Genomic DNA, 26,060 nt, shown 5'->3' on the forward strand with positions numbered 1-26,060 from the left:
GTGTCAGGACATCTTAAGACTGCAGTTGTTTTTCAAGGGGGTAGCTCAACTTGTTTGACTGTATAGCTAAAAGTTAGTTAGATTTTTCAATTAACTTTTATAGTATTAAGTCCCCCATCTACTTTTGACTGGAAATTATTCTTACTGTTAAATTGACACCACCTTCCTGAAGTATCATACTGAAAAACTATCATTGAAATAGGTAATCAATTTCACCAGTCATTACATGAAGATTGTATTCTGCTGGACATAACATACATCAGCCCAGCCAAAAATCCGGTCACCAGAAAGTGGCAATATCATAATTGGATGGAATGATCAACTTCTAGTTTTGGAAAATAATATGGAATACTTGATAAACTAGAGAAACTGGCAACTTAAATGTTTCAGCATAAAAAACCAGCATGGAGTTAATGCAAAGAAGTAGTAACTTCAAAGACAGGGAGGGCAGTTGTATGTTTTGTCAAGTTCATTAATGTAAGGTGCAGTGGAACATCTCATTTCTAGTACTGAGAACCTGATACTTGGTTCACTACAGAGTGATGGCTGTTGATCCTACAAATGGGCACTAGTTTTGTAAAGCAAACTCTTGTTGCTATAAGTCTTTAGAAGCTATTGTGCAAGATTACGTTAACTGACTGGAGTTTCCCGTTTGTTTCCAGTCAGGTCACCATTTTCTTCCAAACCTCCATCCGGTGTTTTCTTGGTTAATCTGTCTTGTTCCTGTTGATCTTGGTCCACTGACTCCACTGGACCTTTTAAACCTTCTTCCAGTGATGATATTACTTTCTCCAGGGATTCTATCAGCTCATTCCTCAATTCATCTTCAGATTCTTCAAAATTACTGTGTAATTAATGGCAGAAAATGAATATTCAGAGGGTTTTAAAACAGCATATTCCATTTTCAAGTTGGCCAGTGTGTGCGTGTTAAATGCTGTCAACTCGCTTCTAGCTCATGGAGACCCTACATATCAATGTCCTCCAAAACATCCTATCATTAACAGGTCTTGTTCAGGTCTTGCAAACTTCCTTTATAGAGTCCATCCATCTCATGTTGAGTCTTCCTCTTTTCCTGCTGCTTTCAACTTTTCTTAGCATTATTGTCTTTTCCAGTAATGCATTAATATGACTAAAGTATCTCAGCCTCAGTTTATTCATTTTAGCTTCTAATGACAGTTCAGGCTTGATCTGAAGATCTAAGGGCTGCTCTGTGGGTGATTCCTGCCCAGTCACCCTGGCAAGGTGAAGGCTTGTGACCTAAGCAGATTATCTGAATGGGCGGTTTGTGCGAACAGAACCCTCCACAGAGGTAGTGTAGCTGTGGCTGCCCTGGTTCCTCTTGTGACAGTAGTACACTTTAATGACCTGCACCATCTGGGAAAAGTATAATGGCTATGATAAGCAAGACCCATCAAACAGCAATGTGATTTTCCAGAGGAAACCCCATGTGGGCCGCTACATAATGGGGTGCACATTCGCTTAGAAGTGGCCTTTGTGTTCAAGTGTGCCTTCAAATTACAAGGAACTGTAAATTGTACCTATTCTATGCCTTTGAACGCATGAGAGAAAACCGAGAGTTAAAGAAGAGGAGGAGTTTGGATTTATATCCTACCTTTCTCTCCAGTAAGGAGTCTCAAAGTGGCTAAACTCCTTCCCATCCTTATCCCTCAACAGACATCTCATGAGGTAAGAGGCTTCTTGTGGAAGAGCAAATCCAGTTCACCAGTTAAGAATGCGCCACTCATGTGGAGGAGTAAGGAATTAAACCCAGTTCGTGAGATTAGAGTCCATCGCGTTTGACCATTACACCATGCTGGCTGTCATCCTGATGTTCAGAAGTCCAGGCTAGTTTTTTAAAAAATTATAGACAACCTTTCTTGCTAACACTCAAGGTGGTCTCATGATATAAAACAAGATCTAGGATTACAAAAGTCAGAACAATGCAGACATTTACAAGAGAAGACAATTCTTTTTGCACAACCTGAAGAATGATAGGAATGTGGGAGTCTTCCTGCCTCCTCAGGCAGCCTGTTCCACAAGGTGGGAGCCACAGGAGAGAATATCTGTGAACAAGCAGTTCCCAGTCTTACCCATTTGTATGGTGGCATCCTCAGAAGCCTTGGCTTAGATAGGTGAAGTTGTGGCGGAGCACAGCACAAGAGGCTGTCTTGCAGGTATGTGGATCCAAGGTCATTGCAATGATAACTGGTACCCTGAACTGAATCTGACAGCTTCCGCTAGGAAGGCCCCCCACATATCTACCATTCCACAGAATGTACAAAACAGAAATGTTCAGGAAAGTTTCTTAAAAGGATTGGAACTCTAGTATAACAACAGCAACAAAAGCTCAGGAGGACCCTTTTAGAAGGAAAGGATTACAGTCAATTGCAACATTTCACTTTGCTTTTATTTATTTTTTATTTATTATTAGTTTTATATACCGCCCTCCCCCTGAGGGCTCAGGGCAGTTCACAACAGGTTAAAACAAACATTGCATTATCTTCTAACCATTGTAATCCATATTGCATTATGGTATGTCATACTTTAGATATTTTGTCTTTTTTTGTCACATTGCTTTCTGACTCTGGAAACCTAGTACTATTGCATTGTTTATTGGATGTCTTATGCTGCTTGATTTGTCTTTTGTAATCCATCTTGAGTCTCGGCAAGAAAGGCAGGCTATGTATGAAATTTAAAAATAATCATATAGATCATTAACTTGCTATCAACATATTTATGATAATAAGTTGCACATGAACTGAGATGTTAATTGACCGAATGGGAAATCCACTACATGATCTTTCTAGGACCTGCAAAGCAAACTGCATCCCAGTTGCTAGCATCAGTCTAGCCAGAAGTCTTGTTCCATCAATCATTGACCTTTTCTATCCTTAAGCAACAATGATCTTGAAGAAAGTCTTAAGTTCAGGGGTGTTAACATGACACCAATACTGCAATAATGTTGCCCAGACCTTGAATTAACTGAACTGTATTAACTGAACTAACTTACGTGTCATCATCATCAGACCTTGGCACAAGTCTGTCTTCATCCACTTCAACAGCAGAACCTGATTCTGGTTCGGTGTCATCAGTTCTGGGCACTGGTGGGGTTACTGCCTCCTCTGAAGAGAAAAACAATTAATTGGTTTTAATTTGAAAGCCCCCTTAAATTTATGGAAAGGAGACAAAGACATTTTCTGAATCAACAATTATATTTGGTTTTATTCAACATTCCCAGTCACCTAACTGTGGAGTCTTCCACTGGCACTGGGAGATATCAGTTACATTGAGACTAGACTATTGCAATGTGCTCTTCTTGGGGCTACTCTTGAAGGTTGTTTGAAAGCTGTAGCTAATGCTGAGGCTAGACCACTGGTCAGGGCCAGCTATCAGGAACATGTGACCCCAATATCTCAGCAATTACACTAGCTACCAATCCTCCCCCCTGAGCCCAATTCAGCTGGTGCAGATATATGAGAGATGGACTTTTCAATCCCCACAGCAGCCACCTGGTTTTCACCTGAGATGAATGATGCGTTGAGAAACACCCCCAAGCTGCAAACCTGGCTTTTCAAGCTAAGTGTAACCCCATCAACACGAGAAATCACAAGTCCATGGACTGTCTTTCTACTAATCCAGAGAACATCTGTCTTATCAGGATTAAGTCAGATGATATCTAACAGAGAGAGCTTTGACACTTGAAAGTATATCCCCTGAGAATCCTGATGGTCTCTATGGGGCTGGAGGACTCAGATCTAGCTGTCCGACTTTAAACTACATTTTAAGACGCTAGATATTTTTTGCTTGGATGTGAACAGCTTGGATGTGAACAGTTTTTAGAACATGAGAATTGACTTACTGGGTTCTTCAGCTTGGTTCAGAGAGACACTGGAGCACTCTGCTTCTGCTAACATGTTCAGTAGTGTCCCAGGGGATTCTTGGCTCCATTTTTTCCTTTTTTCAGAGAAGTCTAAAGGCATAATGATCACTGGGTCCGCTAAGAAACAAGGTGTTAGCTCACTGCATGTTAGTGAGATGATCATATAAATCTGAGTTACACTTCAGTATATCAAGAACCCTTCAGCATTCTGTTTTAGCCAAAGCATATTTAGTTTTCATGGTGTCATTTTGATGTTTTTTCTCCTTTGGGTTAATTTGCAAAGTCATTTTTTTCTGCATACTTGAAAAGTCCCCTTCAAGATACAGAGACCCCTATCTTGTCTGTGTCTGGCCCTACTGTACTGACTTTTGTCATCCACATTCATGGCTAGTTTACTATTAAATACAGCAATGAGGGAACACTATTGGGCAATTCACTGTCTATGTAGGGGGAGAGGAAGTAACAAAATCCAAAGTAATAAGCCAGCAGTCCTTGTTGAAACGGTAAATCAATCTGCAAGAGCTGGGCTTGACATGGTTTTTCAACTCTGACTGAGGCTTCCTTGCCCGGAGTTTTATTGTACCATTCTTATAATTTTAATGGGACTTTGTTCTCCTTGCAAACTGCGTTGAGCATGGAAACACACTGGATTGGGAATTTTCAGGATGGATGTACTGATGGAATTTTCAGTACATCCTTAACCTAGCACTTGCCCTGATCTCTTTAGGACACCTCTCTCAAAGTCTCGAGAACCACAGAAATAATATTTCTGTTACTGCAGAGTCCTCTTTTTGAAACAAACAAACAAATCGCACTGCATTTTCACACTCCAATGCAAAGGCCAATTTGTAGTGGATCCCACAAATCTCAGCTTAATATAAGAACTGAAAATATGCCACAAAAACCACCTTTATCCATGGGTAGGGACTCAGTGGTGACATCTGCTTTTCCTAAGAGGTTCAGGAGTGTCTGTGGAACTGCGTCCTGCCAGTGCTTCCTGTTAGATATAGAATCATCTTCATTCTCAGAATCTAAGGAGAAAGATGAGGTGATTGTTACCGGTAACTGTTTTTAACTCTGTGTGGATGGAATGCTGATGCTGACTGAAATTTATTTTTCCCCAACGTCAACGGTTGATCAAGAAGGCTTACAACATTTCTGAAGCACAAAAGAGTTCAGAGAGTTTTCTTCTCCATTGCATGACTTTTTGGCAAAGACTTGATGATGTTTTGGAGTCCATTATTGTGTATGAATTGGCCACATGCTTAATAAAGTATCTATTTTCTTAAAAGAGCTGATCAGGCCCAGAGACCAGGGCCACTGGGAGCCATGCTATAATAAGGAATCAACTGCGTGAAACAGCTCTCAAAGTTTATGTGTAATACCAATCCAAATGTGTAGGAATGTAAGGCTAACTAATAAGGGGTCACCCATCGTAATAAATCCACCAATTTCAAGAGAAATACCTGTTTCCAAACAGCATAATTCTGCCAAAGCTTGGTCAGTATAATTATTACAGATATTTGTCAATTTTTCTTTAAGATTTTTTCCAGCCTCAAAAGTCAAGGTCTCATTAAGCTTATCCTGTTCCTGAAATCAGACAAAAGAATGTTGAAGCTTATTTTAGCTTTCGTATGAAAACTTCTCCTTCAGGGAGAACAAGCAAAACTAAAGAACTGCAATAACCCAACAAATTTGAACCAGTGGATCCCATCAATCCTTCATCTTGGACTGAAGATGTTCATTTCAGCAAGAGCTCTCCTTGTGGAATATGAAATCTTTCTCCACATTTTCTTTTTGGAAAAAAAGCAAACCTTAACACAAGAGTGCCAGTTTTTATGGCAACAAAATCACAGCCTTTCAGGAATTCGTGTATATTAATCTGTTTGCACACATAATTATTCCTCTTGGGGCTGCCTCACTCCAATGGAAGAAGCAGAATGCAAACGCAGATGTTCACCCCACTGAGATACCTGGAGAAGACTGGTCAGCCTATGATCCAAACACATTATCAGAATGCAGTATTGCTATATTATGTTACGCAAAGCTGTTTACCTCTTTATTGCCTTGGGAATTATTCACCTGTGGAACACCATCTTCTAAATCAATCTGAAACTTTATACCTCCCTGAAAAATAGTTTTAAGTATTTTAATAACCTGCAAAAATAAATAGCTGATAAAAGGATGCTAAATTCCAAAGTTCAAAAATTGTGTTTTTTTTTTTTTTTAGATAAAGACCTCCTGCTATCTGTCTACCTGAAATGCAGGCAGGGGTCTATGTGGTATTGGAGGTGGGGGAGGTCATTCTTCCTGCCAAATGGAAAGGAGCATCAGTCTATAGCAAGGCTCTGTATTTCCCTTCCCAGTGTATGTGGGCATATGCAACAGATTAGCAGGATGAAGTTAAGTAGCGATAGCTTATGCCCCCACTTGACTGGGATGTTCATTATAGCACCAATCAACACTGATGGCCAGAAACAACACACATTATTTATATATTCATCAGTGGTGCAAAACTGTAACCAGCTTATTACAACCGCCGCAAGGGTCTTGCAAGGCAAAAGATTTTCAGAGGTGTTTTGCTGTTGCCTTCCTCTGCAGAGCCTTTCTAGGTGGTCTCCCATCCAGGTACCAGCTCTGCTGAGCTTCTGGGATCTGATGAGATGAGGCTATTATCACACCACCTTCCCTCAACACATATTTACATTAAGGACAAAGTTCTGCTTTACGCTGAGAGGAATATGAAGTCAGCTTACATTAAAACTATGTCAAATCCAACAAAACTTACCTTCTCACCTGCCGGCTGCTTTCAATTTTTCCTAGGTTAAAGTTTTTGTATTTTTATATTGCACATTTTTTTAATCACTGTGTATTATTTTGAGGGGTTCTTTCTCCCACACACGAGTTTGGTAAAATAATGTTTTAAATATATAAAATGCCACGTGAAACCAATTTCTGGAGTTATCAACATTAAAAAGACCAGTCAAAACAACAACAGGGAAAAAGATAAAACTATTAATCTTTAACCTTCGCTTTGTGTTTTACTGCTGCAACATTTCTGTCTTGCCAATTACGCAGTCCAGGTTTTTTCAAGTTTTGTTCAATAGCCTGAAAGGGAGAAAAACCACTGTTTTAAACATGCTCAGATATTCCCAGATAAAATATAGTATTCTTACAGTGCAATCCTAGTACATAAAATGATATGCAATTAAGCCAACAAAATATGTGGTGTAAGCATGGTTCAAAGGCCAATTGAATTGTTGATCAAAGATGGCTAGGGAGAAAAACTTAAAAGGAGTATTACTAATACAGCAGATAGACATCATAGTGACAACTGTATGTTAACTGACCTAACAGCAGATTCTAAAGCACCAAAAGAGACGATGCCATCCTAAAGAGAGTCATACCATTCTAAGTCCATTGGCTTTAACTTTAATAGACTTACAGCCCAACTGGGCGGGGGGGGGGGATGTGAAGGCAACTGTGGAGGCAGTGCGGCCCTATGCAGGAGGATATACCCTCCCTGGGGAGCTTAACCCGGTGGAGGGACAAATCCACTGGAGGGTAGCTGCTATGTGGCGGGGGCATTTCTGGATGTCCTGTGGCCCCAGGCTCCAACCTACGCCATCCTTTTGAAACTCTGTGGAGGGCTTTCTGGTGGCAGGGAAGGGATTTTTTTGGTCTTTTTTCCCCTCCCTGCACCATTGAAGAACCCTCTGGAGGTGATGGGATAGCACAGCAGCAGTGCTGCCCCCCACCCACCTGGGCTTCTGGATTGGGCTGTGTGAAGTTATTTTGTACTGAAGCTGCTGTTTAAAAGAACCTACATTTTGCTCTGTAACTTCTAAGTAACACCTGGCTAAAGAAACAAGAAACGCTTAAAAGAACTCTCTGTAACATCAATCTGAGAAGAAAGATCCTGAAATTAAACGTTCTGATTCTGTTTTACTGTTTTTTTAAAAAGTCTCACAGTGACTCTCTGTCAAGAGTACATAGTTTTGGAGGGAAAAGTGAGATCTCACAGTACTAAATTTCCCTCAGTGGTGGCAGCGTGACATTGCCTGACAGGATCAGCCTTGAAGGGCTTATGTGTGAGTGTGGAGTACGTGCCTCTGCCCTGGTGCTATTGGTCTCGGCTCTCCCTCAGCAAAATAGAGGGAAATAAACCATTACAGGGCAGTAAGGGTTCCCTTTTAGTGGTATCAAAGGGTGGGAATCCTTTTTAGTGGTGCCAGAGAGAAGGGACCCTGTTACAGGCTGTTAGAAGGGAATGGACTGTAAGATAATGAAGCACTGTGGATCACCACTTCAGCCTTTCTATACCATGTTTTAATTATATGCATACACCTTTTCAGATTAATATGACCGTGGCATCATCATATTTTACGACTAATTTATGTCATAGAAGTGTCAGTACCTGAACAGGATCACATTTTCCTTCAGGGACGTCACTGTTGTGAGCTGGCTGGTCCTCGGTCTTCTTTTGTTTCACGAGATAGGTTTTCCCACTCACATCTGGGTTCTCCTTTAGGATAAACCATACTTAGTTAAAAACCGATTAAAGAGTGTGCTAGATAACAGCAGAAGGTAATTCCCTGTGTTCTGGATGCTCTGGAAAATGTTAATGTGATTTTAAGAATTAAACGAAAATACTGTTAAAATAATGAAAATGAAATAAGGCAAACTCACAACCAAACATACGACAGAATGAAAAGACATCTTTAAAAAGAACCCAGCCTAAATATAATTTCTGAAACTAAAAAACAAACTAAACTAAACAAACAAAATCTACATTCAGGGATATATAAAATTATTCCCCTAAGAATTTTTCTACTCAACTAAGCCAGAAAAAGTTGAAATTTGGCGATGCTTTACAAGTCTGATATGAAGTGTACATTACTGAATGTACAACATTCTCACACAAAAGCAAGGGGATTGTAATTTCCATAGATTTCCCCTTTGAGTTGTATCCTTTTGCCAAATTTGTCACACCATTCTGAAAAATCTATGACCCCTCAGAGGAGGGCTGCAAAGGAAGGAGAAACAACAGGAAAGATCCATTCCTTAAACAGATCCACTCCCACTTCTCAGAAGGTAGCCCATAGCATTCTATTCAGTGGTCAGCATCCTATGATGATGGGGTCTTGCGGCAAGAATCTCATACTCTCTCTCTAAATGCTTAACAAGTTGCTACAACAGATAATTACAATATTTCAAGAACTAGAACCGTTTTTAATCGACCATATTACCAATTTTTCACATTGTGGAAATCGAGGTATGGGAAAGACAGGATAAATATTTGGAGTAGGGAAATTTACCTCTAGTGTTTCTGCTCTAAGTTTAATTTCATTGATTTCACTTTGGTACTGTTGACGAATTTTCTGCAGCTCTTCTAGGTATTCCTGTTGAATTATCATCAGAGTTAAAAAGCAACTAAGCAGGCATGCTCCTTTAAACATAACACCATTAATATAAGAGACAGGCATGGATGGCACCATGTCCATCAGGATTGATCATCTGATTGCTGACAACTGGCTAAACTCAAAACCACATCCCCTTAGGGAATGTGCCTTACATTACACTTTCTCAAGCATCATAAAGATCTGAATTGGACAACATACTTTATAACTAACTGGACTAGACTAGAAAATATCTGACAAAGGGAGGTTTGACTCTTGAAAGCTTATATCCCAGAAATCATGTTGTTCTTTAAGCTGCTACAAGGCTCAAATCTTGCTCTGCAAAGAAATATGTGTCTCATAGACTTTTTGTAGCTTCACACAGATAAATATTTGGATATTACCTTATTAAGCTTGCAGTGCAATCTTAAGCAGAGATACACTCTCCTAAACCCACGGATTTTGAAGGATACATCTATGATTAGGATTGCATTGCTGACATCAGGTTAGCTGCATTATAAATTGAGTTGTTTAAAGAAGTTTTACAGTTTCCTCAAACTTTATCCAAGTACAGAACTAATGCTGTACAGAGCAAATTGCTGAGAGCAATGCAATTCCTCTTTCTCACCTGTTCTTTCATTTCATTTTTTTTAGAATTAGGTTTTTGCCAGACTTTAAGTTTCTCTTCCTTTATTTCCTGATTTTGCATCTCATGATAGCGGGGATCAGCAGATGATGGTCGCAGCCCCTAATGATTTGGAAAATATAACACTAACATATGAAAAGGATTTTCTTTCCTTTAACAAAACCACCCCACTGAACACATAGATTAAAATGTACACAGTCACAGCAGCTTTTCATGTTGACACATTTTAAAAAGCATTCCCCTGGGATTCCTGCAATAATTATTCACAGAATTTTTACTACTTTATCTATTATAATTTATACACTCATTTCATGAATCGATGTTGGCTTACAAGCTGCTTCTCTACTTTTATCTTGTATTGCTGGGCATTGAATCGTCTTTGAAGGTAATCTGCAGGCCTAAAATAAAGCAGAAACATTGATTGAGGAACTGAAAGGAAGATGAATAATAATAATAATAATAAGAGTTGGATTTATATCCCCCTTTTCTCTCCTGTGAGACTCAAAGGGGCTTGCAAACTCCTTTCCTCTCCCCACTCACAACAAACACCCTGTGAGGTAGTGGGGACTGTGAGAACTCCAAAGAACTGTGACTAGTCCAAAGTCACCCAGCTGGCCTGTGTTGGAGTGCACAAGCTAATCTAGTTCCCCAGATAAGCCTCCACAGTTCAAGTGGCAGAGTGGGGAATCAAACCTGGTTCTCCAGATTAGACTGCACCTGGTTCTCCAGATTAGACTGCACCTGCTCTTAACCACTACACTACACTGGCTCTCCATAAAATAAGGTATTTTATGTTAAACTGCTGATTTCCCATACACTCCATGTAATATAAAAAACTGCATTAAAATGTTCCATTTTGCATCTCTGTTTTGGGTTATGAATGACCTAATAATTCCAGGATGCCTCTACTTGAAATTAGCTGGCTACTGCCTGTATCAGCTACATATTTATTTACTTAGATTTTTGCGCCGCCCTCCCCAGAAGGGCTCAGGGTGGCTTACAATAGTGAACAACATATAAATTTGATCAAATAAACAATAAAACACCTAAAGCAGTTTAAGACAGTTATAGCAGTTCTAAAAAAGCCCGAATCTAATCTAGTTAAAACAATATAAAAAAGTTATAGTAGGTAAAATCCAATCCACTCTGGTTTAAATACATTTAAATTAAAATCAATTAAAAGCTCAATTTCAAATCAAAGTTAAAATAAGGTTGGCAACAGATGCCATTCAAAACAATAGGGATTCAGGATCTGGCCCAGTACAAGTGCAATTAAGTTGCAACATATTTCAAAGTACACATTATAAATAAAATTGCTGACTTTCAGTTGCATTTTGGGGTCTCAGCTCTGAACATTCCCAGGCTTAGGTTGGGTATGGAATTAGGCTGAGGAGTTGGAATAAACTAATACAGTCGTGCAGATTCTTATACAGCTAGGAGTTCCTGTTCCAGCTAGGGGTAATTACTTATATAAACACTCGAGAAAAGACACTAGTACCAATGAGATGGTGGTGGTGGTGGTTCTTGTCCTTTCTCCATAAAATAATCTTCCATTCTTTGGCTAATAGGAGGACAGTCGTCTTCCCCAAAGGCCCTCTCTCGCAGCTTGTCAAGTTTTTCATAATAATGGTTATAGGGCCGACACATTTTGACAACTTCTGGCTTCCCGTACAACTTAAACTTGGGGTTCCTGTGCTGAAAACGTATCACCAATGAGAAAGACAATAAACCCAAAACTCCAGATTTGAATGTTTCTCGATTTTGGTAACAATATATAGGCTTAGTGAATGGCCTGGGAGCACTCAATTGTATGTCATTGTTCAAAGGAAGTCTACAATTGATCAGTGCTTGGATTAAGACTACTGAGAGACTTATTTGTTTATTTTAACCCAGACTTTTATCCTGCCTGTCTATTAAAGTCAGGGGTGAAGCGCTCACGAGGACACATGGGGTGTCCTCTTCCCTTGGCCCTGCCCCACCAGGCTGCTCCTTCAGCCGGCGGAGCCTCCACTGGCCGAAGGAGCAGCCTGGTGGGGCCAGGTCAAGGGGTGGCCCACAGCAGGCTTCCACCAGCTAAGGTAAGTGGGGCACGGGAGGGGGGGGGTGTTGCCCCGGGCGCCATTTCCCCACTCACATGCCTCTGATTAAAGTAACATCAAGGTAGTGATACTCAACATGCAAACTATTTTGACCTTTCTAAGGAAGAGTGAGACAAAAATAATGTAAACAAATAAGCATGTCTTTCCTAGTCTCTTCAGTATTTGATCCAAAATGCAGTTCTACATATGGAAGGAGTCTATGAACAAAGGGTACATTTAATTCTAATGGCCAAAACATTCAAGTGATTTCCAGCACTTCTTCTCTATTTTTAAAGTAATACTATCAACTACCATGGCCTGACAAAAGTCTAAACTACGAAGTCAACAACTTCTTAAAAATATTCCCTAACCTGTTACATTCATCCAGCCTGGCTTCTATGTAGGAAAATACAGACTTTTCTCCTTAATTTATTAATGTTATTTACTGAAACATGTATATCTCACCTCTCCTTCCGGCACAAAGAAGCTTACAAATCATAACTAAAAATATCACTATTTAAAATCAACTCCCCCCCCCCCCCCCCCGCAAATAATCTCCTCCACCCAAAAGATACATGCAGTTTATATTCCATCAAAGCCTGGCAAATAAAATGGCTTTATAGCAGCAACATTTCTAAAGGTGGGTGCCCCCCCACCCCCCGCCCCACCTCCTTGGGAAGCCTGTTCCACGAGTGGGAGCGATAATGGAAAGGCACAGGCTCTGGCTGATTCCAGGGAGACTACCTTAAGTGTGGAAGCAACTAGCAGAGGGCAGCCTGAGGACTGCAGTTGACAGATGAGAGGACAGACTATGCAGGACTCTGAAGGTCATGAATAGCACCTTAAACTGAACTCTGAAATAAACTGGCAGCCAATGGAACTGTTTTAAAACAAGCAGGTTACATTCCCACTGGCTAGCTGCTGATGGTAATCAGGCTGCCGCATTCTGAACCAGCCGCAGTGTCTGGGTTGTCTTCAAGGGCAGCTCAACCCAGAGCATATTACAGTAGTCCAACTGCAAGGTTACAGAATCATAGACCAGCATGGCTAGATCATTTGAATCCAAGAAGGGTGAGAATTGGCAACCAGCTGAAGATGATGGAAGGCACTCTTAAGTCACTCTGCCACTCTCTTTTTCAAACAGCAAGGCTGTGCCCAAGCTCTTACCCTGCTCCGTAAATGCCAACTCCACTCCATCCACTACAAGTGGGTACAAATCATTAGCCCTCCAGAATTCACAGTCACTTAATTAAGAAAAACTTGACTTGAAAACTTGATTAGCCTTCTCAGGCAAACATCATTATTGTTACTTATTGCTGCAAGGCAGAAGCAAGTAGCCCAAAAGAAACCATAGTGAAATTTTTAATTACCTGGATAATGGGATCCTGGAGTCTTGAAGGAGATTTGCGTTCATTTTTACATAATATTTTTTGTTTTCCAGCCTGCACCTCCATCTTGGGTCTTGGAGGATGATGATCATGGATTTTTAATTTCTGAACTTTAGGAGCTGATTTAAGAATATAATTAAAATATTTGTATAATCATGCTTAAAACGCATTATATAGTTATGACACAAAAGCCTTAGACTGAATGGCCTCCATTAACAGAACTAAGGGTCATATCCTCTTTCCGCCATGGAAACTTGCTGACTCACTTTGAGCCTATGACAATCTCTCAGCCTAAACTACCTCACAGGATTGTTGTGAGAATTAAATCGAGTTGAAGAGGCCACCCTATATTCCTTGGAGGACAGGCAGAATAAAAATGCAGTGAATAAATGATTTACACATATGCAATATGGCTGTGTAACTTGTGACTAATGTGCAAACAACACAGACGCTGTCATTTAGCCTGTGATAATTTTACGTGTTGCACTGATATGCCTAAAAAAGGCAATAGGAAAAAAAAGAATACCCTGAACGAATGCAAAAAGGGCATAAAAGTAAAAGACGGTACATCAAAAGTAGGGGTATACTGTAAATTGCGAACTGAAAAGATTACCTGAACTCACATTGTGGAAAAAAAAATAATACTCAATTCATCCATAAGATGTATATAAATGCATACAAAAATGGACAGTATGTTTAAATATATAATACATCAAGGAGGAGCCATATGTCTTAAAGTCTTTTGATGTATACTTATACTGACCATTTTTCTGTGTATTTATACACTTCATATGGGTACACTGAATATTATTTATAATCATATGCTTGTCACATTTTTTTTCATATTGTGGGTTCATATCGTTTTCTAAATTTGCAGGTTACAGTGCATCACTTGATGTACCTTGTTTTGGCATGCCTGTAAAAGACATGGAAGGGAAGGCGGCATGGTTCAGCCCGATCTCATCAGATCTCAGAAGCTAAGCAAGGTCAGTACTAGGAGCAGCAGTGGCATAGTGGTTAAGAGCAGGTGCATTCTAATCTGGAGGAACCGGGTTTGATTCCCTGCTCTGCCGCCTGAGCTGTGGAGGCTTATCTGGGGAATTCAGGTTAGCCTGTACACTCCCACACACGCCAGCTGGGTGACCTTGGGCTAGTCACAGCTTTTCGGAGCTCTCTCAGCCCCACCTACCTCACAGGGTGTTTGTTGTGAGGGGGGAAGGGCAAGGAGATTGTAAGCCCCTTTGAGTCTCCTACAGGAGAGAAAGGGGCGATATAAATCCAAACTCTTCTTCTTCTTCTAAGCAAGGTCAGTACTTGGACAAGAGACCTTAGAGCCGTGGTGGCGAACCTTTGACACTCCAGATGTTATGGACTACAATTCCCATCAGCCTCTGCCAGCATGGCCAATTGTAGGGGCTGATGGGAATTGTAGTCCATAACATCTGGAGTGCCAAAGGTTCGCCACCACTGCCTTAGAGGAAGGCTGTGCAGAGGAAGGCACTGACAAACCTCCTCTGCTTCTCACCTGCCTCGAAAGCCCCGTGCTGTGGTTGCCATGAGTCAGTTGCAACTTGATGACACTCATGTACACATAAAACACATGTCCAATCCATGGTCACGGGTTTTTTTTTTAGGTAAAAGTGTAACAAACCTGCTTTTAGTTCAATGTCATCAATGTGAACAGCAAACACACTTTCATCATACTAGTGAAAACCTGGACAAGCTAACTTTGCTATTGCGCTTCTCCTTAAGGCACAGAGCTTCTGATCCTACTTCTCACTTTCAGTACTTGCAAACGGACACCACATCTAGAAATCTCAAGCGCCAGAGAGGCTCATAAGCTTAAATGCTTTGATGAGTGTAGCCTTGCACTTTTCTTTAAGGACTAAGTGGATGCCATTTACCCATCTTGGGTCATCTTTACTCATGCCATGTATTCATCTTTGGGTCTTGAAATCTGTCATATTGACTCAGAGCCAGTCTCAATTGAAAATAAACATGTTTTATGAATATGTGCATTTCAATGCTCTATAAAAACCTTTGGTTGTAACAACTTACCAGATGACAATGAAGCTAGAGGTCTTTTACTGTGAATAACAGTGTGGCTGAACTCTTCTTCCATTACCTACAAGCAAATAACAGACACCGACAAACACATTTATCTTTTTGTTGTATGTACGCTGATCCAGATATGTCCCATACAGTGATCTGACTAAGCCACAAGCTCCTTCTGGCAGCCTAAGGTGGGACACGCTAAAACCTTGTATTTATTTTTTCACATGGAAAGCTGCATTACTCACAGGAAAACTCTATCCTTTGCTAAACATCTCCCTAGACACCACGCAGAATGCACAGAGGACAAATGAAACAGGAGGCACCAAGACAGGGAAAATGTGAACAAGTGGTATGAAACTAAGAAAGGAGGAGATAGCTTATATCCTTCTATTGGGCTGTACTTCCTGGTACAGCATCAGACACACTTACCTTTGGAGATAAATGTTTCTTTATTCGCTTCTCCAAGAAGGGCTTTTTCAATATGGAGTTGATAGAGGGGCGATTTCTTGGAGCTGTTTTAAACAACTGGGATATTAAAATTCTTAAGTCATATGAGTACTTTGTAGACACCGGCACAAAATGGCCTCTGCAGATCCTCAGCATGAGCTGGTGTAAACTTGTGCCTTCGAACTGTTAAGATACATTCCAAAAATAGTAAGTTGCCACATGTTGTCACCCTGTGCTAATGTAAATACAAATTTTAGCAGACAGCCAAATATGAAAAGGAGCCATGGCCTGCTCTTTAGCAAGGCCTTCCAATCAATTGGGCTAGCTTTACTCATCCTCATTTGTGATGTCCTCTCCTTTAATCTCAAATGCTTATGACTACTTTGTAGGTAATATGAATTCCTACACGTATGCCAACCAGCCTATCCCTACATGTATGCCAACCAGCTGGAAAAAATCGAACAATCTGCAACTGGGGGATATCAGGTTTTATCCATTATATATAAAAAATCTAGCCATCCTGTTGTAGAAAAGAGTTAAAAGTGTGTGGATAGCATCCACTAAAGACTCAGTTGGGAGGATTACAGCAACTAAGAATTAAGATTTCTCAATCCCTAGCCTCCTTTCCTTTCTGCTACTCCCACCTTCATATCCCATGTCTTCTATTGCCTTGTACTATAAACAGTTTTCCTCCAATCCGAATTTGCAACAAACTGAAGTATTGCACTAAGAAAGTAAGCTAGGTAAGTGAATGCAACTCACACACAATGTGCATCATTTTCAAAGTATATAATTTGCATTTCACTGGTTATTCTAGACTCATATTTAATTTGTGGTTCTCTGCCATGTTTTGTCTCCAAAGGACCTGCATACACAAGTTCCCAAAATGTCTTTAAGTATCTTTAGGATTGTACACATCCATTAACCTGTTTCAATTCTGATTTCAACAGGTGTCCACAACTGGATGGATGCCAATTTGCAGAAAAAGGGTTGGATCCCACCAAACATTACCACTGATAGGGGGATATTTGTCAATTCCTCCCTCCTACTGGAAACCTTCAATTCTTAATGCTGTTCTTGGGTTCCCCTATCCCTCAGGAGCAGGGGAGCATTTGGACTGCAGCTGAAGAGGGGGAAATGAGAAAGTCACACTGCACTGATGGAAAGCCTTATGCCAGCAATAATTTTTGGCAGGATTCACATGAAAAATATCAGTATAAATATACCTTAAACCAGAGGAGAATCATCATTACACACAAACAAGGGGAAATCATTCTACACTCACAGTGTTTTCACACACCATTACTTTGTAAATAACCCTGTTAAACGCTACCTGTGATAAGTGACTTTTTATTATATCGCCTACAACGTTGGCTTAAGAAATGAGAGCACCTCTTCCCATATGACATCTGGAAATAGGGTTTTCCGTGCCAAATCTACAAACCCGTCTTCCTAAATGGTCCACAGAACAGCACTTATCTAATCTGGTTTCAACAGCCATCACTGAAAGGCCACAATGGAGCCATCTCCAGTTATAATATTATGTTCAATGACACGTGACTAATCAACTTATAAAAATACTTACAGGATGTTTTAAAGTACAGAGCTCATATAAGACACATCCAAGAGACCATATATCTCTGTAAATGGAAACAATCAATGTATCAGTGAAAACTGAATCTAGCAACACAACAAAGGTAGCTCTGAGTTCAGTGACATGATTCACAACATTCAATTGTACACAAACTAAATTGGATTTACAGTATCATGTGAATGCTATTTCCTAATAACAGAGCTGGACCCATAACATGTTACTGTTTCTAGACAGCTAATTATAGCATTTAGAAAGAAATGTTCTTTCCAAAATGGCTAAAAAACCCAAAAAACAAAACAGAACAAAAAGTTCCATCATTTGCAAGCCAACATTATAAGCCCAATCTAAATATTTATAATAAAAAGCTGAACATGGCAAGGTATGTTCATTTGACAGTTGCAATAAACAAACTGAAAGTTTTAAAAAATCTGTGGTGGGAGTTGCCATATTGGAAAATGGCGCAGATAATTTCTTCATGAGATTGGAAAAACTGTTTCAGATTTTTGGACAATCTTCTGGTATTTAGAAACATTCTGATACTTACGTTTTATTGTTATATGGGCAGTTCTCACAGATTTCAGGAGACAGGTAGTATGGTGTTCCTACACAGGTACAAGCAAATTCCATAGTACTAAAGAAAAGTGATTAAAAAATCATGTGTCTGAACAAAAGAAAGTGTCTGAAGGAATTCAAAAGGTTTAATTCATTTGAAAAATGGTGGGTAGCCATACTGTATTGTACAAAAATTACATTTGTTGCAAATTTTTGGTTTTTTAGGAAATATCGACATTACTGAGTTTGTGTCCTTTCCAAAATAGTACAAAATTACAGATTTTCTTCCACAATCTTTTAAAAAATCCTTAATTGAATCAGATGTATTACCACAATCCACTAAGAGAGAGATTAATGCCACCTACCCATTGTAGTGTAGTGGTTAAGAGCAAGTGGATTCTAATCTGGAGAACTGGGTTTGATTCCCCACTCCTCCACCTGAGCGGCAGAGGATTATCTGGTGAACCAGATGTATTTCCGCACTCCTACATTCCTGCTGGGTGACCTTAGGCTAGTCACAGTTCTTCGGAACTCTCTCAGCCCCACCTACCTCATGAGGTGTTTGTTGTGGGAACAGGAAGAGCAAGGAAGCCACCTTGAGTCTCCTTACAGGAGAGAAAGGTGGGATATAAATCCAAACTCTTCTTCTAATGTGAAAAGCAATAATTCATACTGAACTGACACTGTCCATTTTTTTCTCTATCTCAATATGCTATGGAACAAAGTCATCATTTAAAAACCTATCATCAACGACAGAGCATGCTTACTCGCTTAATGTTCTTGCAATCCCAAAGTCTCCAAGTTTTGCTATCATTCCATTATTGCTGAGAAAAATATTCTGCAAAAAACAATATGTCATGCTGAAAACAGTATTAAATTTTTTGGCTTGATAAGGAATGAAAAATGAGCTCTAAAAATCACCTGTGCTTTTACATCTCTATGTAAAATCTTCCTGTCATGTATATGCTTTAGTCCTAAAGATATCTGTACAAACCAATCCAGGATCTATGTGCAAAAAAAAATACAAAATACACAACATCTTTTAGATCACTAACATTTCAATAGGACTAGACAAAAAAGGAACAAAAAACAAAATAAGAAATCTTTTTTCTAAAGCTCAGTAAAAAGTGGAATATTATTAGGTTAATACTATTAGGTTACAAAAAATACAATCTATAGTTGCGGTCCTTATACCAGAAACACACCTATTAGCTACAATGACAGTTCTACTTGTATAAAGGATAATAAAATCCAACAGCAATTGGACCATGTCCAGTTTAAAGCATATTCACACCAATAGTTTAACAGTGCAGTCTTTAAAAGAGTTACACTTTTCCAAGTGCATTGGACTGCACTGTGGCATTGGTGGTGGTGTTGCAAAAGCAGCACTGCATCACCTCTGACAGGCTTTCCAAAGATGCTGGGAGGGAGAAAAAAGCAAAACCCCTCCCTGGCACTGGAAAGCACAACACTGGGGCAATGGACAGCCAGTGTGGCGTAGTGGATAACAGAAGGTGCACTCTAATCTGGAGAATCGGGTTTGATTCCCCACTCTGCAACTTGAGCTGTAGAGGCTTATCTGGTGCCAGCTGGGTGACCTTGGGCTAGTCCAGGGGTAGGGAACCTGCGGCTCTCCAGATGTTCAGGAACTACAATTCCCATCAGCCCCTACCAGCATGGCCAATTGGCCATGCTGACAGAGGCTGATGGGAATTGACAGAGGCTGACAGAGGCTGATGGGAATTGTAGTTCCTGAACATCTGGAGAGCCGCAGGTTCCCTACCCCTGGGCTAGTCACAGTTCTTTGGAGGTCTCTCAGCCCCACCTACCTCACAAGGTGTTTGGTGTGGAGGAGAAGGGAAGGGAAGTGAGTTTGTAACCCCCTTTGAGTCTCCTTACAGGAGAGAAAGGGAGGATATAGATCCAAACTCTTCTTCTTCTTAATGCCATCAAGTTCAAGGGCAGGGCTGTGGCGCAATTAACCACAAACGTGGCGTGGAAACTGACTAATGTCGGTTCCAGCCCCAGGAATGCCCTAGCACCCCCACCACCCCCACCACCACACACACACACACACACACAGCTTTGTCACAGTCAGGACTTCTGGCTTTTGTTTTATTTATTTGCTTTCTGTGATGAATACATGAGGGATGGAATGGGGAAAAACACTTCTTCAAAATCTTCATAATCCTACCTTGTCTTCTTCAAACAATATGCCACGCTGTTGCTTTATCTTCTTCATTAGATCACCTCCACTGCAGTACTCCATGATAATATATAGCTTATCTTTCTCTACAATAAAATATACTGTGTTTTAAATATGCTTTTGCATTTATAAACAAATCAATCAACTGCTTTCACCACAGCTGTCAATCAACACAAAACAAGATGCAGCTATATTGTTTCTTTTTAATAGCCATTCTGTTAAAATCTGTTTTATACTATTCAATATTTACATTCACAACTATTTCAAGAAACAAGTGTGACCAAGCAGTCTGTTAAAGCCACAAGAGCAAAAGTCATTAAGAAATAGCTGACTGTCAGAAGGTAGTTGAAGCCAATGCCAGATAGGCCCCTTCCGCACATGTAGAACAATCCACTTTCACAGATGTTTGCAAGTGGATTTTGCTATTCCACACAGCTGCAAAGTGCATTGAAAGTGGACTGAAAATGCATTACTCTGCATGTGCGGAAGGGGCCATAGAGTTGCCAACCTCCAACAACCAATCTTCAAGTGACAGAGATAAGTGTAGAGAAAATGGCCTTTCTGAAAGGTGGACTCTATGCTATTATACCCCAATGAAGTCCCTCCCCAACCCCATCCTTAGGCTCCACCCTCAAAATCACCAAGTATTTCCCAGCCCAGAGCTGGCAACTCTAGAAGCAGACCAGGAATACTCACTCCATTATTTACTTCATAATAAAATGAATTTGCCTCAAAGTAACGTAAGTTGTGAAGGGAGACGACACTTGAATGGGAGGGGAGCCAGAAATTACCTCATCACATTGTCAGCCTTCAAAAGCAAGAGCTCATCTATTTTATTTGTGAAGTACACAAAAAGCTTCAGAAAACAAACCAGACCTATAACACAAAGTCAATTGTTCAGGCAAGGCCTTGGGGCAGGGGTCTGCAACGTGTGGCTCTCCAGATGTCCATGGATTACAAATCCCATCAGCCCCTGCCAGCATGGCCAATTGATCATTCTGGCAGGGGCTGATGGGAATTGTAATCCATGAACATCTGGAGAGCTGCAGGTTGCAGACCCCTGCCTTAGGGTAACTTGGAAGAAAAGAAGGCTACCAGGTTCCGTCACAGCGCACACATACACCAATTGTTCCCAGGTATTTAATTTCTCACTACTAGGGAAAAAACATTTAAAGTGGATTTTTTTAATGAAATAACAACCACAGATTAAAAAGGAGACCTTGAAGTGAAGAGTAGAAGGCTACTATATTGGGATGCTTCATCTTGGCCAGGAGAGCAACTTCTTCCTTAGAGGATTCTTTTTGTTTCCTCGGCATCTAAATTAGTTTAGAAATAAGTTAATGAAGATGGAAAATTCCTATTCATCCAACTATTACGTAAGTGGCAATCATGATAAACGCTATGACCATGGTTAAGGGCGTTGTTCCCCTGTGACAGGTTCACTTATCTGAGCCAAGCCTTCTGAAGGTGATATCCTGCAAATAGATCAGACTGGCAACTGTTCCATTCATGCACTGTTTCTGTGGTGGCTCCGCCTCCGAGCTAGTGGAATGGCCTGCTTGAAGTGGTCCGGAAGAAGAAGAAGAGTTTGGATTTATTACTCCCCTTACTCTCCTGTAGGAGACTCAAAGGGGCTTACAATCTCCTTGCCCTTCCCCCCTCACAACAAACTTCTACATTTCCACCATTTCATGGTAAATGTAATGGAACAGCACAGGAGGTCACTTCTAGGCTGGGTTTGATTCTTTACTCCTCCACCTGAGTGGCAGAGGTTTATCTGGTGAACCAGATGTTTCCACACTCCGACATTCCTGCTGGGTGACCTTGGCTAGTCACAGTTCTTCAGAACCCTCTCAGTCCCACCTATCTCACAAGGTGTCTGTTATGGAGAGAGGAAGGGAAAGGAGCTTGTAAACCACCTTGATTCTCCTTTCAGGAGAGAAAGGTGGGGTATAAATCCAAACTCTTCTTCTTCTAGGAATGGTAATATAGTCTACTGCCACTGTTTATTGTATGAATCATCTCCTTTTACTTTACTATTTTATCTACCCTTCATAACCCCATTTCTTCATTATGGTATGACCTACCTTAGACCACTTTTCATTTGCACTGTTTTTCCGGTTCTGTAATTTAAGTCCTACTGTAGTGGAGGATCCTCTGAAGATGCCACAGATGCAGGCGAAACGTCAGGAGAAAATGCTGCTTGAACACAGCCTTACAGCCCGGAAACCACACAGCACCCCAATGTTTATATTTTTATACTATTTATTCTTTTATATTCTTTTATATACTTTTATTTGTAAGCCACCCTGAATCCTTCGGGAGATTGGCGAGGTATAAATGCAATAAATGAATAAAATAAACCTGGGACCTTTTGCATGCCAAGCAAGGGCTCCACTACTGAGCCACAGCCATTTCCTAGGGTAAGGGGGAATGGAACACTGTGCACATACATCAGAATATAGATGACAGAACACTTTTAAAAATTCCAGTTATCAACATGGCCAATGGCACCCTAATCTAGTGGGTTTTCAAGATTGAGAATTAACAGAAGCAATACTGGCAGTGGATGTTTGTCCTCCTTTTCAACGACCAGGTAACATGTTTCAGAAAGTACCTGATGGCAATGAAGCCCTACCTTTGGCTTCAATGTCATAATTTACCTATGCAAGTTTTTCTCTCTCATCCTCTCTGTTTCTATTTCCTTTCACATATGAATAATCCACACAACAAACCACAGCTGGGTTTGTATCTTCTGAAACGTTACAGCTCATCCAGCATCCCGTCAGGTGTCCTAATGGTTGGACTAGTGTGTGATTTTCATAGTATGTAGAACAGGCACCAAAAAGACGAATAAGTGAATTATAGGTCAAATCAAGTCTGAACTCTCCTTCAGAGGAAGCCACTAGGAACTACTCAGCCTTGCGGCTTCTCCAGATGTTCAGGAACTGACAGGGATTGTAGTTCCTGAACATCTGGAGAGCCGCAGGTTCCCTACCCCTGCCCTAGAAGCTAAGATGACTCAACTGGGGTGATTGTATTTTGGTCATATCATGAGAAGACAATATTCACTGGATAAGACAATAATGCTAGGAAAAGTGGAAGGCAACAGGACAAATGGAAGACCCTGACAGGAGATGCATTGACCGCCAAAGCCCTGTTCGCAAGAACTGAGCAAGGCTGTTAATGATAGGCCGATAGGCCGTTTTGGAGGCCTTTGAGTCATGCTGCCATGAGTCTGAAGCAACTTGATGGCAACTAACACACACACAGAGAATAGACATTTAGGGCAAACATATATCACTTAGTCCTACTAGCTGCATATTGCCAATGAAGAAGTTTGCTAGGAGCAGCAGTGGGGTGGTGGTTAGAGCAGGTCACTCCAATCTGGAGGAACCGGGTTTAATTCCCCGCTCTGCTGCCTGAGCTGTGGAGACTTACTATATCTGGGGAATTCAGATTAGCCTGTGCACACCAGCTGGGTGACCTTGAGCTAGTCACAGTTCTTCTGAGCTCTCTCAGCCCCACCTATTTCTCAGCCCCACTGTTTGCTGTGAGCGGGGAAGGGAAAGGAGTTTGTAAACTCTTCTTCTAGACACTCAGCAAACATTCTTTCACAAGACTAGTTAAGAGTGGTACCCATGGTTCAATGAGACATTGCTGGGTGAAAAACAATGAAAGTTTACCTTCACTAAATTGATCTCTTTGATAACACACTGTTGGTTATCCTCTTTTCCTCTAGCCAAGAATACTTTGCCAAAAGCGCCTTCCCCAATCTTTTTAATTATTTCATACTTGTCCATGGTGTTTTGTTCTAGAAAATATCTGAAATAGAAAAATATTACCATTACGAATATCTGAAATATAAAACCCTCACATGCAAAAAAATGGGTAGTGGGATTTTATTAAATACTTTGGAAATGTATGCCTCTGAATAGAACGCTCCATCAGTTCTACCAGCATGGCCAATTGGCCATGCTGACAGAGGCTGATGGGAATTGTAGTTCCTGAACATCTGGAGAGCCACAGGTTCCCTACCCCTGGTATAGTGGCTAAAGTGTTGAACTTCTGCATGGGTTTGAACCCCTGTTCAGGCCACAAAAATCACGGGGTGATTTTGGACCAGCAGCCTAGTACAGGGGTAGGGAACCTGCAGCTTGAGAGCCGCATGCAGCTCTTCTGCCCTTGCACTGTGGCTCCACGTAATGAAAGCAGCCAGCTCCATCTCTTGCCCCCCCCTGCAGGCAGCAGGTACAGGGCACCAACCGCCCATGGTTTCACACGCCGGCTGGCTTCCTCTCAAATTCACCTTCATTGAGGAGTTTGGCGGAGCCGCAGCCAGCAAGGCATTTGAGTCGGCTTATCCTTGCTCCTCTGCAGGCTTCAGAATGAGCGAGTAAAAGGTTAAAAAACCTATATATATATATGTCGTGTTATCTTTATTTTAAATGTCAAAAATTATTTGCGGCTCCAAGTGTTTTCTTTTCCCGTGGAAAACGGGTCCAAATGGCTCTTTGAGTGTTAAAGGTTCCCTACCCCTGGTCTAGTATAAGAAAAAAAAGGGATTTTCTTTGCTTGGTCAGATCAGTGGTGCATTTAGCCCAGAATTCTATTTCACACAGTTGCCCATCTGTTGTTCTGGAGAGCCAATCTATGAAGCATAGAGGACAAGGCTTCATCCTGATGTTGCCTCTGAACGCTGGAATACATTTACTGCCTTTGGATGTAGAGGTTCCTTTAAATAATTGTGACTATATTGTCTCACAAAAAAAGTCTAAGTGTGGTTGGCAGTTGTTAGGTGGGAGTAGTGTGCTTCCTATTTCTGACTGTTTGGCCCCAAAGACCAAGCTGGGCCCAGCACCAACCCTCCCAAGCCCCCTCCAACCCTCTCCCATCTCAGAGACCAAGCTGTAAGAGGCAGAAATACAACAGGTGAGGTTTCCCAAGTAGGTAAGCTTTACCAAGTGAACTTAGGTTCTGTGGTTATTTTAAAGGTAAGATGAAGGAGGAGGGAACCATACATGAAAGGAAAGTCTGTCCCCATGAAAGACCAAGGGGGGAGAGATGGATGAAACCCACCAAGAAAGCAGCCTCACAGGTAATAAGGCATAGACAAAGAACAGCGGCAATTAGTTATTGCAGATTGGTTATTGGGACTTTGAATGTGGTTTCTGTGTTCACTGTGTACAGCAAAAAAATAACCAACCCCGCAATTTACAGGATAAAAATAATTTGACTCTAGCTTAATACCATTATTTTGCATATAAGGAATCAGAGAAGGGGAAGAAAAAAAGAAGCCTTTTCTTCCTACACACACTTTGTGGATTGGAAGATTTGCCTTCCACTTGATGGGGATTTCATGTATGTGAGACTTTACATCCCACCCTCATCACTATTACTTGAAGGGACAAGTCGTTTTCTGCCCAGTCGGGAGAAGAGGAGGTGCCCCCCCCCCCTCAAAAGGGCTTGCTGGCACTCAAAAAATTAACCACTCTCCTGGGGAAGTACTCGGGGGCACCCGCCCCTTCTCAGCCTCGTTATCGCACCCTGGGTCGTACAACATCCCGCCCCCCCCCCCCGCCCCTTTAGGGGCCTTCCTCAACCCAAGGAGGAGGAAGGCATCCGAAGCGCGGCCCCTGCCTTCTCCGTTGCCATGGAGACAAAGACGCGCGCGCCATACCGGCTGACTCCCTTGTGGGCTCCCGCTTTTCTCTGACGCGCCGAAACTCGAAGTGGCGGGAAAGTGGAGGAGGGGGCTCAGGAAAGGCGGGGAGGGGAGTTATCAGGCTGCCGTCCCAGACCAGCTTCACTAGGT

General features: G+C 41.2%; 1 protein-coding gene across 2 annotated transcripts; it reads right to left on the minus strand.

Annotated features, from left to right (window-relative positions):
* NEK5 (NIMA related kinase 5) lies at positions 1–26,060 on the minus strand. Of its 2 annotated transcripts, XM_048499445.1 has the most exons (23): positions 25,926–26,060; positions 23,932–24,070; positions 21,465–21,561; positions 20,234–20,331; positions 18,961–19,044; positions 18,807–18,877; positions 18,032–18,118; positions 17,479–17,533; positions 15,876–16,076; positions 15,450–15,516; positions 13,374–13,510; positions 11,424–11,620; positions 10,257–10,323; positions 9,908–10,027; positions 9,199–9,282; positions 8,298–8,405; positions 6,908–6,988; positions 5,936–6,007; positions 5,347–5,470; positions 4,789–4,911; positions 3,860–3,997; positions 3,011–3,122; positions 1–844 (listed from the first exon to the last, which is right to left on the minus strand). In XM_048499445.1, the coding sequence occupies exons 2-23, from the start codon at positions 24,046–24,048 to the stop codon at positions 631–633; spliced, it is 2,454 nt and encodes an 817-aa protein (XP_048355402.1). In that variant the 5' UTR covers positions 24,049–24,070; positions 25,926–26,060; the 3' UTR covers positions 1–630. The 2 variants fall into 2 exon arrangements, with proteins under 2 accessions (XP_048355402.1, XP_048355410.1); XM_048499453.1 differs by lacking the exons at positions 18,807–18,877; positions 20,234–20,331; positions 21,465–21,561; positions 23,932–24,070; positions 25,926–26,060 and having other exon boundaries at positions 18,961–18,991.

The sequence above is a fragment of the Sphaerodactylus townsendi genome, linkage group LG01 (genome assembly GCF_021028975.2).
Source record: "Sphaerodactylus townsendi isolate TG3544 linkage group LG01, MPM_Stown_v2.3, whole genome shotgun sequence".
Lineage (NCBI taxonomy): Eukaryota > Metazoa > Chordata > Lepidosauria > Squamata > Sphaerodactylidae > Sphaerodactylus > Sphaerodactylus townsendi.